General features: G+C 50.3%; 1 protein-coding gene across 4 annotated transcripts in view; it reads left to right on the top strand.

The window, feature by feature from the left end:
- The window catches only part of TMEM104 (transmembrane protein 104), a 42,374-nt gene that overhangs the window by 7,554 nt on the left and 19,172 nt on the right, over positions 1-15,648 (top strand). For 2 of the 4 annotated variants that reach the window (XM_082774738.1, XM_082774737.1), the window contains 2 exons: positions 3,563-3,662; positions 4,402-4,510. In XM_082774738.1, the coding sequence (XP_082630864.1) occupies positions 3,563-3,662; positions 4,402-4,510 (209 nt within the window). Of the gene's footprint in view, positions 1-671; positions 821-3,562; positions 3,663-4,401; positions 4,511-15,648 lie in introns of all 4 variants that reach the window. The other 2 variants (XM_082774740.1, XM_082774739.1) reach the window with 2 other exon arrangements.

Raw genomic sequence — 15,648 nt, 5'->3', positions numbered from 1 at the left:
GTTGTATGTCAGGGAATGAGCCTGTAGCTATACTGCAATAAAGCCATTGCTGAATACAATAGAAACAGAAGTTCTGATGTTAGGCATTCTGAAGCTGGGTGAGGAGTACATTTGAAATGCTGAGCAGAGCCAGAAAATCATCAGACACCATGGTTGTGCAATTTTGAGCCTGTCAGGCCCCATTTCTTGTGGACAGCGACATTTTCTCTTGTTCGCTAGCCACCTTACGAAGATGTGATGGGCTGTTTTTTTCCACTACATTACATCAGCTTTATGCCATTCTGAGACTGCCTCTGAAGGACAGCTGGGCTTAAAGAGTGAAGATTGTTTCAACTGTATTATTGCTGATTTTAAAGTCCAGTTGGGAAAAAAAAAAAACTTGATTTCCCTATATGCCCCGTGTGGGTCTTTGTAGACGTAAAACATTTCAGGGGTGTCTAAATCCACATTGAATCAGGCGGCCACTTTTCCGAGTCAGAAGAGGAGAGGTGACTTGGCTGTGTGCTGGAGACCCAGAAACATCTTGTTCCTACTCTCGTCTGTTGCTTTGAGATGCTCTGACTTTAGGCAAGCTTTTTGTCCGTGTTCTTTGCCGTCTGTAACACACTGTGGATGCTTCCTTAGCTCTCAGTATTCCTCTGAGGAGTAATACTAGGATGTTGCTTTGACAGCAAGCCCTGGACACCGTGGCTTAGCACCATCATTGAGGATTTAGGCATGGAGTCCTGTTCTGCTGCATGTGGGCTGGGGGAACGTGCAGACAAGTCTCGGAAGGCATCTTTTTCGTGTACTTCCCAGGAAGGTGGTGATAACCCCTCAGGTGAGCCAGGTGTTGAGCAGTTGCCTTCTAGAAAGCTTCTCTGCCTCGGTGCCAGCTGCTGCTCAGCCAGTAGAGGGTGCTGGAAATACAGCTCCTCTGGTGCTTATGGGAGGTTTCCCAGCGAAGTGATATTAACTGCTTAGCATTCTGAATCTTAATCCCCCTTCTTAATGTTGTTTTAGCCAGAGTTATCTGATTTCTGTGTCAGGGATCCTCCCCCGGGCTGACTCAAGCCAGTGCCAAGGGATAAATCTGCGGGGAGTCAGCGGGAACAGCTGCAGGCTTGAAACAACTGCCGAGAGATGAGCCGAAAGGTAACGCAGAGCAAAGGGGCTGGGGCAGCTGTAGCTCACCTGCTGCTTTCCCCTGCTCTGTACTCAGCAGCAAGGAGCTGGTGCTGAGTCCTCCTTCAGACACGCTCAGGTCTGCTGAGCGTTTGCAGAGAGCAGGTGAGGTGCCTCCTGCAGATCCCGGCTGAAGTTCTCGTGCTGACAGATGCACAGAGAGGCCTTGGCTGAGGGCAGTTGCTCAGTGACCCCTTCCTGCAGCCTGGGGCTGAGAAACTGGGTCATGCTAGGGAAGTCCTGGCTCCAAGCACCACCCTCTGCTGTTTCACAGCTAGCAAGTGTCTGGGTGGGTTTTGCTCAGGCTATATGAAGCGTGGATCCAAAACCAAGGTGTCTGAGCTCTTTACAGCCTTCAGAGGGAAGGCTTTGTAATAGACCTTAAAGCCTCGGAGACCTAGGGAGTTCTCTGCTCTTTTCTCTTAACTTTTTTTTTTTTTTTTTACTTAAACAATCTGACAGGAGTTGAATCTGCAGTCCTGGGAGGTAAGCTGAGGATAAATCTCCATCTCAGACTGTCTGCTTTCTTAAAGGGAGGTGTCTTAGGCTTAGGCTGTGGTAGGCCTGTATGCTCTTTCAAAAAAGCTGGCTTTGAAGAGCTGCTTTTTTTTTTTAATTTGCAATGTTGGGTGCTTTCTTTTGGGACCAAGCAGTCATTTGTTGCAGTAATGGAGTCTGGGCACATCTGTCATGCTGTCCCCCCACAGGAAGCCATTGATTTTCCCATTTTTGTCCAGTAATGAAAATATTGATCAGGGAGGATCAGTAGCAGCTTGTAAAAGAACTGGCAGCAGTAGGTTCTGGTTTGGGGATCTACATCTAAGTCTGTCTAGTGCTTAGTGAATTTTGCAGCTTCTGTCCTACATCAGATATTTGTTATAATACTCAACCCTTTTTAATAGGGAAGTGGAGAAAACTGCTAGGGAGTTTGCTGTTGTCTTCAGAATGATGCAGCCTCCTTAGCTGTGTGGTCATCTCAAATCTTTCACAGAGGGGGGGAAAAATAAGGGACCTATAAGAAATTTTCAGGCTATTTCTGGAGGGGCTGACGTTCTCCATTTATCTATTCAAACAAACCAGGAACAACCCTCGTGTATTGGCTTAGTGCTTTATAGGAGCAGGGAAGTCTCTGTGCTGCTTCCCCATCCAGCCCTTTTTGTAGAAACGTTTTCTGCTAAGTAGGCTGAGCACATTGAGTAATTTATTTAAGACGAGTGGAATGCCTGTTAACGTCTCCTGACATGCAGGGATCCAGGGACAATGCGATGGTGAAACTTGAGGGCAACCAAGTGCTGTGGAAATATTAATCCCTGTTCCTGCAGTAATGACGTTTTTATTTGATAGCTGTCATATGAGTCTCAGAAGGTGAATTGATTTGCCCAAGCTGCATTAGGATTAAGCATCAAGTGGTATCACAACTGGAAAGTATGGACAGGTTCCCTGAGTAGCTTTCCTTCATTATCTACTTCCTAAATGAAACAAATTCGAGGCTTCTTTTTGTAGCTCACCTGTTTCTGAACTGAAATATGTTCCAGTTTGGTTTTTGTTGGTGAGATTTATGCCAGCTCTCTGGGAAGACAAGAATCCCAGGGTCTCATCAATCATCTCTTTATTCCTGCTGGTTTCAGCCCTCTGCAGCAGTGTCTTCCTGAGCCCAAGAAAGGCTGTTTTGTGCACCCAGACTGCTTGAGTAAGACGTTTCTAATCTCATAGCTGAAGGCAGAGCAAACTTAAGAAATAAACAAACCACAGAAGAAAACATTTGGGGACAGAAACAGCATTCATTGTGGCACTAGGGTGTAGTAGGGCTGCAGAAACAGTTTTAAAGCTTTGCAAGTTTGAATCTTGCCTCGGGATGCTGATGTTTAGGAATATCCCAAATGGCTCCACCTCAGCCGTGTGGAACTGGATCTCTGCAGGGCTAAATTCTCACTGCAAAGGTCCTGCAGGTTTGAATTGGCAGAGTACTAACAGCTCTTGTTTCTTCACTGCACTGTTCATCAAGCTGTGTTCACACCAGGTCTGTCACCACCAGCTAGCGTGCCTGTGACTCTTCCAGGTTGTCAGCTTCATCTGATAGTTCAATTACAGGAGAGCTGTGGGCCTGGAGCAGCGACTGGAGGATGGGTGTAAGCTCGAGTGCCTGGTGTGAAGGCCAGGGATGTCAGGAGGCAGAGCTGAGCTCTGAGGCCTCGTGTCCCATCGCTTCCCGTGCTGTAACTGTCTCCTAACCTGCTGGTGTGACCCTTCTGTGCAGTTTTCTGCAGAAAATGTAAACTATGGAAAGAAACAGTGTGTTGTTGGTGGTGTTTTTTTTTTTAAGATGTTGAAAAACTTTTGTGAATTTTTGAGTTAGAGTGCAGAGTTCAAGAATCCCTAATATTTCTTTTTCTTGCAGTGGGTGTCAACCTCTTCTACTTCTGCATAATTATCTACCTCTATGGGGACCTGGCAATCTACGCAGCAGCTGTGCCAGTCTCTCTCATGCAAGTGACCTGGTAAGTGTGCTTACTGCTGGGCAGTTACATGCTGACAGGGACGAGGGCAGGTTTTGGGGCTTGATGGGGTGATGAGTCTGACTGGGTTCAGCTCTCCTTCCTGAAGACAAGCGGAGAAATGACTCAAGGACATCTCAATGCTTGTGCGTGGGAAGGTGAAGTTGTTCTGTATTCCCCACCCAAGTGCCTGCTGCAGGCTAAGCTGTTGTTGGATGCCTGAAAAGTACCTGACCTGATTTCAGGTAAGTCCCTGGGTGTAAAGTACTTCAGCTTCACCTTGCAGGCATGGGGCTCGTTGCTCACTGGTTTGAATGCCATCCCCTGTGCAGTATCTTAACTTCTATCTCTAGATAAGAGCTGGGAGGTGTGGTGCTTATCAAGCTTGTGACCTGCGAGTGGTGACACTACTTTGTGTTTACCTGGTGAGCTCTGGGCTTGAGACAAGTTCCTTCCTAAAGAAATAGTGAAAGACTGGTTTGCTTGGGGCTGGGCTGGGCTGCACTCATGCTCAAAGCTTCAGAATGGAGAACTGCGGTGTTCCATGTATGACTCTAAACTTGCTGGTCTAATGACCAGATTGTAACTGGGTAATCAAATAATTTGTCTTCAAATGCATGGTCTTCAGTGACTTGCTCTGTTAAACAGCCTCTGACCATTGCTCTTCCTTGAACACAGGAGAGGGGAAGGCATCTGCTGGGAGCTGATCGCTGTCTTCTCTTTCTCCCTTCTTCTTTCCTAGCAGTGCTATTGGCAACCATTCTTGCAGCGTTGGAGATGGCACGAAGTACAACGATACAGACAAGTGCTGGGGGCCCATTCGAAGGATTGATGCTTACAGACTGTATCTGGTGAGTTTCTCAGACTGGAATGACCTTTATTTTACTTGCCCTGCCTTCTGGTGAGGAGGAGTTTTTCCCTGTAGAGGTAATGCGGTGTAAGTGAAAAACAGGGATGTGAAGCTTTCAATTCAGTCTGACCTTGTTAGCCAAATGCCTGTTTTCCAGCGCTGGTGACATGTCTTTGTTTCAGTTTGGTGGCCATCAGAATAATCCTGATCTCAAGTTTAAGTAGATCTGTCCTTGTTGCGTAGTTCTATTTTACTTAAGCAGGTGATGGGTCCATGACAGGTTTTGTCTAGTGTTTGGCTGAAGTAGTTGTCACTTGGAGATAATTGTTCTCAATACACTCAAGCATATTAAGCTCTCTTGAGTGCGTTCTTTATGTGAATAAAATTGTTTATGCTACAGTAGAATCTGCTTTTTTGAAAGATGATGGAAACAGACCGCTTAACACCAGCGCTGTACGCTGCTTTAGTAATAGCTTGCTGTCTACTTTGTGATTGTCTATTGCATCTATTAGTGTGCTTTGGTTCTGCTGTGAAACCAAGGTTTCCTCATGGGATGATAAACACTGCTGCTCCTGAGCTTGGTGAGAGTCGAGCACTTGTACCTGGAGGTAACTGTTAGCAGGGCAAAACGAGGAGGTATGTAAGTACTGCATCGTGGGGATTTTGGGCAGTGATAGTAAAGATCTCGGTGAGTTTTAAGAAAAAAAGTGATGAGGCTCTGGAGGTGCCCATGTGTGAGTGGAGAAACCCATGAGTAAAGCCTGCTTGAAGTCATTTTGTGGTTGGTACATCCTGGATGTGCAGGAGATCACATCTGAGGGTGTTTGTTCCATTACTGCAAAAGAAAGAGCTGGGCCTCAGGAATATTAGTGAATGTCAACACCTAGTTAATTATTTAAGAGAAATATTATTGTTTTATTAAATTGTCTTGGTCTGTTTCTTTAAAATTTCCACAAGATTGAGGACTTCTTCCCTGAATTTCAATAACTCTGCCTTACCCAGCAGAAGGAGCTAGTCAGAACAGCAGACATGCATTAATTACTGCCTGTGTCTCTCAGATATTGTGTCTATAATTCATGAAGATAATTGTTAGGACTTGAGGGGAAAAAAAAAAACACAAAACTGTAAGCGTTAGACTTGCTGTCTGTGTATACAACCCTCAGAGGTGCTTTTTCCCTCTGCTTGTCTCTCGTGGATCTGGAGAATAAATATCTGCAAAGTCTTCGGTAGTGGTTAATCCTGCCCTGCCTGGTAATTGAGAGGAGGGTTTCAGTGCTTTCCTGCCCTCCTCCCTACAAGCAGGGAGGGATTGTTTGTGGGAAGACGTGTCTGTGGTGGATTACTGGGGGAAGGAAGCGTCCCGCAGTCATGTTCAGGAGACTCCTGAGTGTCAGCATTACCTCTGAGTTGTGGCTTTATGAGGCCTCTGATGTTCCATTAATACAGGAGCAAACTGGGGCTTGTCCAACATCCAGCCCTGGTCCTACTCCCTGCTTGATCTGCACGCCTTTTTCTCTAGAAAACAAAAATTGTGACGGTTTCCCTAGGGAGGGAGAGGAGATGTAATCGTTTACGAGACATTAAGACCCACAGCACTGGCACTGCCTTCGCCTTTGGACTGCCTCTGAAGGGATTATGCCAGTTAATGCTTTTCCCCTCCTGTCCTATTTGTAATGTGGAAAACTAATGACCAGTCGTTACAAATCATAAATTCTTGAAGAGAAGCGTGGGATTAGGATGGGTAGGAAGCATCTTGATTTTTTGAGTGAAAAATTAATAGCAAAACAGCTTTTATGTTGTCCACCAAATTGTTACAAATGTTTTGCTATAGCTATCATAGGAAACGTAAGCTTCTCTTGAAGTTGCAGTTGAGATATTTTAGGAGTGAAGAGACTTTGTAATTTGCTAGGTTGTTGTGGCTTAAGCACTTGATAAGTACCGAAGCTTTATGCTGTAGAAAGATTCACCCCCCTTTAGGAGGCTTGCATAAACCAGAGGACTTGATGCAGTCAGACGTAAATGTCAGCCTCCGCTTCCAGAAGAGCACCGTGCAGGGCATGGGGTGCTGTCTCTGTACCAGATTATTTCTAATTTGCTCATCTTTCCCTGGACCAGGCTCCAGGGTCATCAAGCTTCTGGTTATCGAACACGATGCTGCCAGAATTACGGAGCATTTATTTGAAGCTTAATCTGAATGGTGTAACGCAACCCAGGTATGGGAAGCGTTGGCTGCTCCGTTGCAGTGGCAGGGGTCTGGCAGGTATTTCTTGGTATTTCCTGGACATATCACCAAGGCTCTGGAGCACTCTCAGCATTGGGAAGTGTAGCTCTATGAATTTTGTCGTAGCTTCTTGTGTATGTGGGGTCGTGGACACGCAGGAAAAGCTAGAACCTGTCTGTCTGAAAGAGAAAAGACCTCAGAAGATTGAGGAGGGGTGAGATGCATTTTACCCTTTAGAAGGGTTGCTCTGTTTTCTTGTTTTTCTTCTCAAATTTTCTTCTGTTTAAATTCTTTCCTGTTGAAATAATTCTGGTTCCACGTGTCAGTGGACAAGCAAGGTCTCGTTCTGCCGGCGAAGTTCCCCTGTGGCAAGGGGACAGATGGACACTGCGATCCCAAAAGAAAGCAGCTGAGGTTTCGGGTCAGTCCTTGTGTCCTAGATGTCTGCCTCTAGTCCTCTCACCTTGTCTTGGGACGCTATTTAGGTTTTGAGTGCTTTTTAGGAGCACGATGGAGGAACGTAACCAGAATCTCGTCCCTGTTCCCCGTGAAGCCGGTCACTGGATGTAGCTGTAGCTCTTCCTCTGTGCGTGGCCCCACAGAAGGCCTTTTTTGGACTAGCAGGGTGAGCAGTCTATTTGAGGTTTTTGGAGAAAACGGTGCCAATGGGAGCTCTCCTGTGCCAAGTGCCACCAGTCTGCCAAGGGCTGGTCCTGCCCTCATCCTGTTGACTCTTTCTCTCCCGGTGCTGTCGTCTTTTCAACAAAAAGCATTGACCCTTCAGCTAGGGGCAAGAGGAAGAATGACTGATGTATAAATCCTATTTCATGGTTTGTTGTCCCAAAAAGCCTCTGCAAGCTGTCTCGGCTCTGATCACCGTTAATGGGAGCTGAAGACTACGAACATAATGAGAATATTTAGACGGATTAAATCCTCCTCTTGAGACCTGCTCGTCTGCACAGCGTCTTTATTGCTGCTCCAGATTTCCTCACCTACGTGTGACTGCGGAGTCCTGGGGGACTGCTGGGCCCCTATTAACCTGTGTCTGAACAAATGGCCATCTCGCCTCTTGTTTGTAAATTGCCTTGGAAAACAAGGGCTTGCAAAGTAAAGAAGTGCAGGAAATACTGAGCTAGGTGTTTGCTCGTGTCCCATCGCTTGCTGCTCATGTTTGCCTTCTCGTTTTGGGCAGCAGGAGCCTGGGAGGCTTTGCAAGGCAGAGCCCTCACGGGGCGAATCGGCCGGGAGGAGAGCTTGTGTCAGCTGGCCCAGCGACCTTGTTGAAGGCGAGCACTGATTACAGCTCAAGCAGATCGATGGCTTTCTGTCTTTGCAGATCAGTCACGGCGCTGTCATGTCCTCGACAGAGTGAGTCCCGAGTCCCCTGGCTGTTCTGGTGGCGGTGCTGAGGACAGGGTTTGGGATTTTGAGTTGGCTGTGCTGCCTTCACACCTGAAAGCAGTGGCTTTGGCACGGCCCCTGTGAGGTGAGCTGGATGTCCCGTGTAGGCTGAGGGAAGGGGCAGGTTTAGGCACCAGATCTCCCTTCAGGACACTGCCCGGTCTTCCTGCTCCCGTGTCACACCGAGGCAGAACCCTGACACCGCAGTCCCTGTTTCTAGAAAGCAGACACTGAGATAAATAAGCCATTAAATCCTGGGGACCGGCGGCCGTGCGGTGTCTGATCCAAAACGCATCCAAGCCTGGCAAGTGTGGGGCTCCTCTTCGGCACCAGGGCAGCCGCGGAAGCCAAACCCTCCTCTCCTCCCAGCCCTGCTTTGCTGGCAGCTCGGGACTCGGAGTCTTCCCTGAGCGGAAAGGAGATGGTTTTAATTCTCGGGGGAAGCTGTACGCCTTTCGGGGGGGAGAGGCACGGCTTCGGCAGCGTGTCGGAGCCCCCAGGTGCATGTGCTGGGGAAGGAAGGGCCGCGGCATCGGCACGGCCGGGCTCGCAGATGCTGCAGTGTCGCAGGCGGCCCAGCGGGTGCGGGCCGAGCGAGGATGGGAGCGCAGATGGTTTAATGGAGATTATCCCAGTTGGAAACGTGCTTGTGCAGTGAATAAAACGAGCGGGCTCGCGGGCGCTTACCGGCCCTCTTCGGAGCGGGGGGGACAATGTCAGCCCAGCCTGACGCTCTGATCCGAGCGGGGCCGGGCTGCGGGAGGCAGGCAGGGGGGACGAGAGGTAGCCTGAGGACACGGGCAATTGCTCGGTGCCAGCAGAACTTAATCGGCAAAGGGGAAGGCTGAACTGCTAAGTGTGGCTGGAGGTCCGTCTCCGTCTGCCTCGGCGTGGTGCTGCCTTCCTGGCCCCCCTCTGGCTGCAGCTCCTTGCTCTGCGCCTCTGGTGTGCGTGCTCCGCTGCTCCCCTTCCTGACTGCACCCAGTGCTAGCTCCCCTGCACTGTGCGAAGGTACCCCTGATTTTTACTGTCTAACCAGTTAATTCTTTAAAAAACCTCCCTAGTGCACATGAGGCTCATAGCCTCTCTTTCCACGTCTCCAGCTCCACATCGCCTTTTGGCCTCTGCTCTTTGTTTTTTCTTTAATTTTTACCTCCCAGCAGTTAGGAGAGGACCCCTCATGGCGGTCCTTGAACATCCCTGCTTGATCTAAGCTCTCTCTGGCCAGTTGGGAGCTGGAGAAACAGAGCTGGAGCCGTGCTGCAAGTGGAGTACTTCTTCAAGGACACCTGGGCTTGATCCACATGTTCCCTCTGCAGCAAGTGCTTTTCCTGTCCTGCCTTCCTCAGCTGTGCCCTGCAGCAGCATCCGGCAATAAATGGGTCACAGCTGCTCTCTCCTGGATATTTATTCTTACAGGTCTCGCTGTCTAGAGACCTTGAGAGCCGGTGGAGGTGCAGGTAGCTGCTTCGGCACCAGGTGAGGTGTCTGGAGCATTGAGGGTTGATTTCACAGCACATCAATCAGGTTTGGGGCTTTTGCCTTGGGCTCCCCCGGAGAGCTGGGGGAAGGGAAGGAAGGCTGATGGAAGTTTCCCTGCTGGTGGGAAGTCATCTTGGCTAAACAAATCGCTTGAGCTGTAGCATTGTTGTGATCTGGGCTACCAGAGCTTACAGTGAGGATGCAGCAGGACTGGGGCGCTATGAACCTGTCACCTGAGAAGTTATTTGTGGTAAGGCCTGGCCGGATTTACTGCATTATGTTCCCTACCACAAACACTAATATTTTTATTATGGTACTGATACAGAAATGGCAGTCACACTCCTGGTTGTGCACTTGTTTCTGCCGTGCATAAATCCAGCTCTGGAAGCCCTGAGCACAGGGAAGCGCCTCCGAAGCACCCCGAGTGCCGTGCTGTTGCTGCAGGTACAGGCACCTGAGCTTCGAGCTGTTGCTGTGCTAGGAGAGGAATTAATACTGCATTAAGCACAGATATCAAGAGCCCTCACTGTTTGTTACAGGTGCCTCAAAAATTACAGCTCTGGCTGGCTAAAAGCCCAGTCTCGGGAGCTGATTGGAGTCTTCTCATGCCTCCCATCTAGTCTGCTTCCAAAAGCTGAGGTCAATTAAGTTGCTGCTTTGCTTTGAAGTAGCTGAAGAAGGACAGGAGCCAAGTTCGTTTAAAATAAATGGTGTCTGGGTGTGGGACAGGAAGGCAATTCTTAGCTGCTTTATTGTGGAACTAATAAGGTTGAAATTGGCACACGGCCTTGTTAATATGGCATAAATCCTGTCTCCTTCATCCCGGTCCATTCTTCTTCTGTGGACTTGTCAATAAATTCTCTCAATTGCCCACTCATCATGCGCCTGCGACAGACAAACTGGCTGTTTCGGAGAGTTTCCCACATCCCTCGTGTTCCCTAATGCAGGGGGAACTTCAGATAATAACTGGCCTTGGAGGGAAGAGGCTTTCCTGGGCTGGCAGGAGTGGTGGAAAGGAGCGTGGTGTTGTGAAAACAGAGCATAAACTTGTGCTGGTGACACAAGAGCTGCTGTTCAGCTGCTGATGTGATTTTTTTTTTTTTTTTTTCCTCTTGCCTTGTAACTGACTGCATTTGGAATAAAAGAAATATTGGGCAGGAGGCTCGCCTCCTGCTGCTGGGGCTGGTGCGACAGGGAAGAAACCGCAAGAGCGTGGATTGAAGCAACTAACTTTGAAGGATTAGCTTGTCTCTTTTTCACAGGAAAATCGATAGTGCAGGGGACTGGAATGTGTTTTCTGCACAGAGCCGTCAGCTCGCTTCGTGGTGAGAAGCGTTTTTTTCTTAAATGGGGCTTGAGTTATGCTGTCACTTGGACACCGAGCTGTCCCAGAGGCTGCCTACCAGGGGCTGGTCCCCTCCCCGCCTCCAGCTGCCTGCCAGGGGCTGTGTGTGAGGTGGAGGTGCTGGGCTGCTCCCTTCCTGCAGCTCGGACACGCTGCAGGCACCGCCAGCCCCAGGAGGAGCCCCGTGCCCTGTGTGCCTTCTGCACACCAGCCTCTCGCACACCTCAGTGCCTGGTGGGCTTACGGGCTGGGAAACCCTCCGAACACATTGGGCAAAGACACAGCTCTAGGTAGCTCTGATTTTGTGCACGTCCTGCAGCTCTGAGCCCCCCAAAGCTGCTTTTTGGGCTCAAACCACAGCCCCTGCTGCCCGGCAGAGGTCCCTGGCCACGCTGCCTCCTTCCCAAGGGAAGCTGTCCTTCGGAGTAAGCTCGCTTCGGGCAGCAAGGCACCGAAGTGACACTGCTCTCTGGGGACTGGAGCCCAGGCTCTGCTAAATGGGGCAGGTGTCAGAACCGATAGCTGTTTGATCAGCAGCTCGCTGCCAGACTTGGGAAAATTGAAAAAGGGCCGCTTAAATTTTCCTTCCCGGGCGAGGCTGTTCGGGGAGATTCATTGATCTGTTGGTTTTGGAATGCTTTTGTAGAAAATAAGTTATAAACACATTTCCCCTGTGCGGTGTTATTCTGTGCAATAGTGGTGACAGCAATGGGGAAAGCAGAGTTGGAGGCGGCCTGGGAAGTCAGCTAAGCACTTCCCTGGGAGATTCAATGCAAGCCTTTGTCTCAGCGGTGTATTTTCCAGTGTTTTGTTCAGGGCTTTAACACCAGGCTTGTTTCTAAACAGAGCTCCGACCTTGCTGCCTGCCTGACTTCATCAACGTTTTCATCAAGTAAGGCAGCGCTCCTGATCTTTCTTCCCCTGAAATTTTCATTAATTCCTTCATATACAGACAGGAAAAGCACCAGGGCTGCGCAATGGCATGGTTGTGCCACCCTGAACATCACCGGAGGCTGCGGAGGGAAGAGCTCTGGCCAGAACGGCATCTCTTCAGGCTCCGAAATAAGTCTGCAACTTCTTAACATCCTCCTAAATTGCACTTTGTCTGGGTGAGATCACTGACGTGCGTGTCCAAAAATGTGGATTTTTGGACTACATCAGCAAATCCCACACGTGGCTCATGCTTCTGTAAGCAGGACTATAAATACAAATAATGCAGCTGGGATTTATCTTGTAAGTTGAAGTCAGTGTAATGCTCTCAGGCAGAGCTGATCTCCGAAGCCTGTTGCACCAGCTCGGTGTGTGCTGTGCAGGCAGAGGCTGGGAGCAAGCAGGCTCCCTGCTCGCCCCGGGCGATGGGGCTTTTTTCTTGCTTTTGTGCTGCTGCAAAATAGCTAAAGGCTGGGACGTTTCCTTCCCCTCCAGGCAACTCCTGCCTGACAATGCACAGAATGGGATGATGCTGTCCCTGAAACTGCAGCTCGTAGGCAGCTGAAGGGTGGTGTGAAACTGAAATCTCAGGTGAGGTATTCACAGGGGGAAAAAGTGGAGAGGGAACGTGATGGAGGAGTGGTGGAGGTTTGTGTTGTGGCAGACAAGGGGTCGGTGGCCTTCAGGAGCAGTCCTGGCAGAGCCCGAGAGCCTCCTACCCCTGGTGCTTTGTTTGCAGGGCCCTGGTGGCACGCTGGGCTCCTTTTCTCCGTGCTGCCTAACTCAGGGGCCTCTGCAGGCGATAGAAATATAGTTTTGGTTGCCAATACTCTGCCTTGAGAGGCTGTGAATATGCAAGAATTGGGGGCAGTGTCTGTGTACGAATGATTGTCCTCACACTTTATTGGCAGGACCTCATTAATTTCTTGTAGAGTGCTAACAAACTGCACGGTGAGGAGGGCCAGCAACGACTCCAGGTGTCGGGAAGGAAGAGGACCCTGTTTTGTAGCCTAGGGGAGGTCACAGCAAGCAGGTAGGGGTGCTGCAGAGGGCTCTGCAGCCACCCTGCCGTCCTTCCCAGTGTCACAAACCACCAGCGTGCTGCTCCTGCATCCATCCACTTTGCTGCCTCCCTCCTGCTTGCTCAGATGCAATTAGGAGATGCAGAGTAAGGGGGAGCCAGGGGTCAAGGAGGCGCTAAAGTGATTACAAGATGCTGCAAATGGTGGTGCCATAAATACTCCGGTGATGAAAAATAAGACGCCGGTCACCTCGGGGTTGCTGCTGGCCTCCAACTTTCTCTTGGTGTGAAAAATGATGATGGGAGTGCGCCTACCCCAGAGTGCAAGCCTGCTGCTGGCTGTGGTCCTGCACGCCCAGGTGTGCCAGGATCCTTGCGCCGAATGACTTTCTGAAGACACTTTGCTGATATTTTTTTCAGTTTAGGAGGAAGAAGTGGTTTTCTAGGGCGTTCTTTCCAAAGTGGGAAGTTCGGAGCCCTTCCCAAGAGGGGACAGCTTCAGAAACAGGCTGCTGCCCCGCGTCGGGGTGGGGAGAGGAGGGCAGCACCTTCCAGTGCTGCTGTCTTCTGCACGTGAAGGCTGATTGCCACTTGGTCCTTGGTGTAGGATGCCCAGCAGGATCACGGCTTGCAGTGACAACAGCACGACACATATGCTCATTTTCTGGGTGGGCAAATGCGAGCTGTGTCAGCTGCTGCTGGCCTAAAGCTTCTTTAAACCTCTAGGCTGTGCTCAGACCCACTCAGCTACGTAGCTGTGAGGGTGCAGGCCCTTCTCTCCGTGTCCTGCCAAAGGTCTTCCTTTCTGGAGGTGCTCAGGGTGCTGTCACAGGGACCACGAGAGGCAGCACCCAGCTTTGAGGGCACTTTAGGGGCGAAATGCCACTCGCTTCAATGCCAAAAGCTGGTAGGACAGCAGCTGAAGCCTTCGTTCTGGGGGATGCGTGCTCCATGTGGGTTATGTGACCTGCTGCCAGCTGTCCCGGGAGTGGCACGTTCATTACCAGAGCTGCTGTGGCAGCAGGGGCCTGCTGCTCTCCTGTGACCTGCCCTCCTTCCTCAGCAAGAAATGCAATAAATAACTCCTGGGGGATGGCTGGTGGCTGCATCCTCCCTCCATCACGACTTGATTACTCCGTGGGGGACCTGCAGGTTAAAATCCCTCTCGCTTCCCACTTCTGAGGCTCCTCACTTTTGAGCAATCCGTGTTGTGTTGCCGGGTTATCTTTTTTTAATCTGTTTTCAGCCAACTTTAAGAGCTCCCTAATCACTGGTCGGCCGATATCTTGCTGCCTATCAGCACGGCCCCTGCCGCAGCCCTGCCTCCAGCTTTGAGTGGCTGTGCATCTTCAGCTTTTTATTTATTCAGCCCTCTGAAAAGCTCCTTCCTGACCAGTCAGCCCCTTTCCGTGTGTTTATATTTGTACTGCCCGCTGCAAGGGGTAAAGCCATAGCAAGGCAGGCTTGGACGGCAGCCCTCAGCGATGTGCCATCTGGCTCTTTAGCCGGAGATATGAGCTCATGCGAAGAGAAACGTGGCCCTGTCACGGCAGCAAAGGGGAGGAGAGGTGGCAGAGGGGACACGTTGCTCGAGACCCTGTCCCCTGGATGGGTTTTAGGAAATCAGAGCCCAGGTGGGAGCAGCCGGAGTGCTGCTGGGAGGGTTGCGGCTGCTGCAGTCTGCGCTGGGAGCAAAGCAGCTCCCGGGGCTGGTGGGAGAAGCTGGAAGTAGCTCGAGTGTTTCCAAGCTCTGCTTCCTTTATTTCAGGGACAAACATTTCAAATAGGAGTGGGGAAGGCAGTGCAAACTTAACGCTTTTGTCCGAAGTCAGCCCTAAAATATTCCCCGAGGACGTGAGTAGTGACACCAGTGCATACGGAACAGATTGTCCCCGGTAAGCAGCAGTCTGGTTCAGGCTTCCACCTAGGGATAAAAACCCCTAATCTGTGTCAGTGCAGGTAAATCCCTTGTTTTGGTGTGTTTTTTCCCCCAGATGTCCCTTTTGACATAGTCTAGAGGAGAGAAGCCAACATGGTTAGCTAACACGGAGAGCAGCCAGGCCCTGGCACTCATGATATCTTGCTCTCCTGACACCTTGTACTCCCTGTACGTATTCGGGCTGGTTTGCTGTATTTTCTGCCTGTCCCTCGCAGCACTCACCTGGGTTTTGCAGCAGCTCTGAGCTCAGGGAGGCCTTGCAGGAGCAGGAGGGGTGTGGGAGCTGCTGCCCTGGCAGCGTGTATGCGCTGCCTGCTTTCTGCTGCCACGCTCAAGGAGACTTTCCTTGTCTGAGCACTGAATCAGAGCTTGCTCTAGGAGGTGCTCGTTCAGTCAAGCTTGCCTCGTTATCTCGGTGTTAAAACTGATGGCCTGATAGCCGGGATTGTTCCCTTGTGGTGGTGTGACAGCCTCGTGCCCCTCAGCTGCATTTATCCAAAAAACCTCAAACGTTTTACTCTACTCTAGCAGTATTTGCTTGGTTTGATCAACTCAGTCTTCGTTGTTACGCTTCCCTCAGGTAAACACCCGACCTGCCTGGAAGTGCCCAGGTCCTGAATCAGCAGGAAGCGGCGGCTGCTTTTCTTAAAAGCAGTGCTCAGAGCACCGAGCGCAGATGCTGCTGCTACAGATGAGCCTGAAAACAAGAAAACAAGCGAGCTCTGATGACGGTCACGAAGGAAGCTGGCTGTCAGTTGATCCTCTCGCAGATGTATGCGGGCCGTCACGCCGTGAGGGCT

Source organism: Aythya marila (genome assembly GCF_965140915.1).
Source record: "Aythya marila genome assembly, chromosome: 18".
In the NCBI taxonomy this organism is placed as follows: Eukaryota; Metazoa; Chordata; class Aves; order Anseriformes; family Anatidae; genus Aythya; species Aythya marila.
This window is presented reverse-complemented; position numbering and strand designations above follow the sequence as displayed.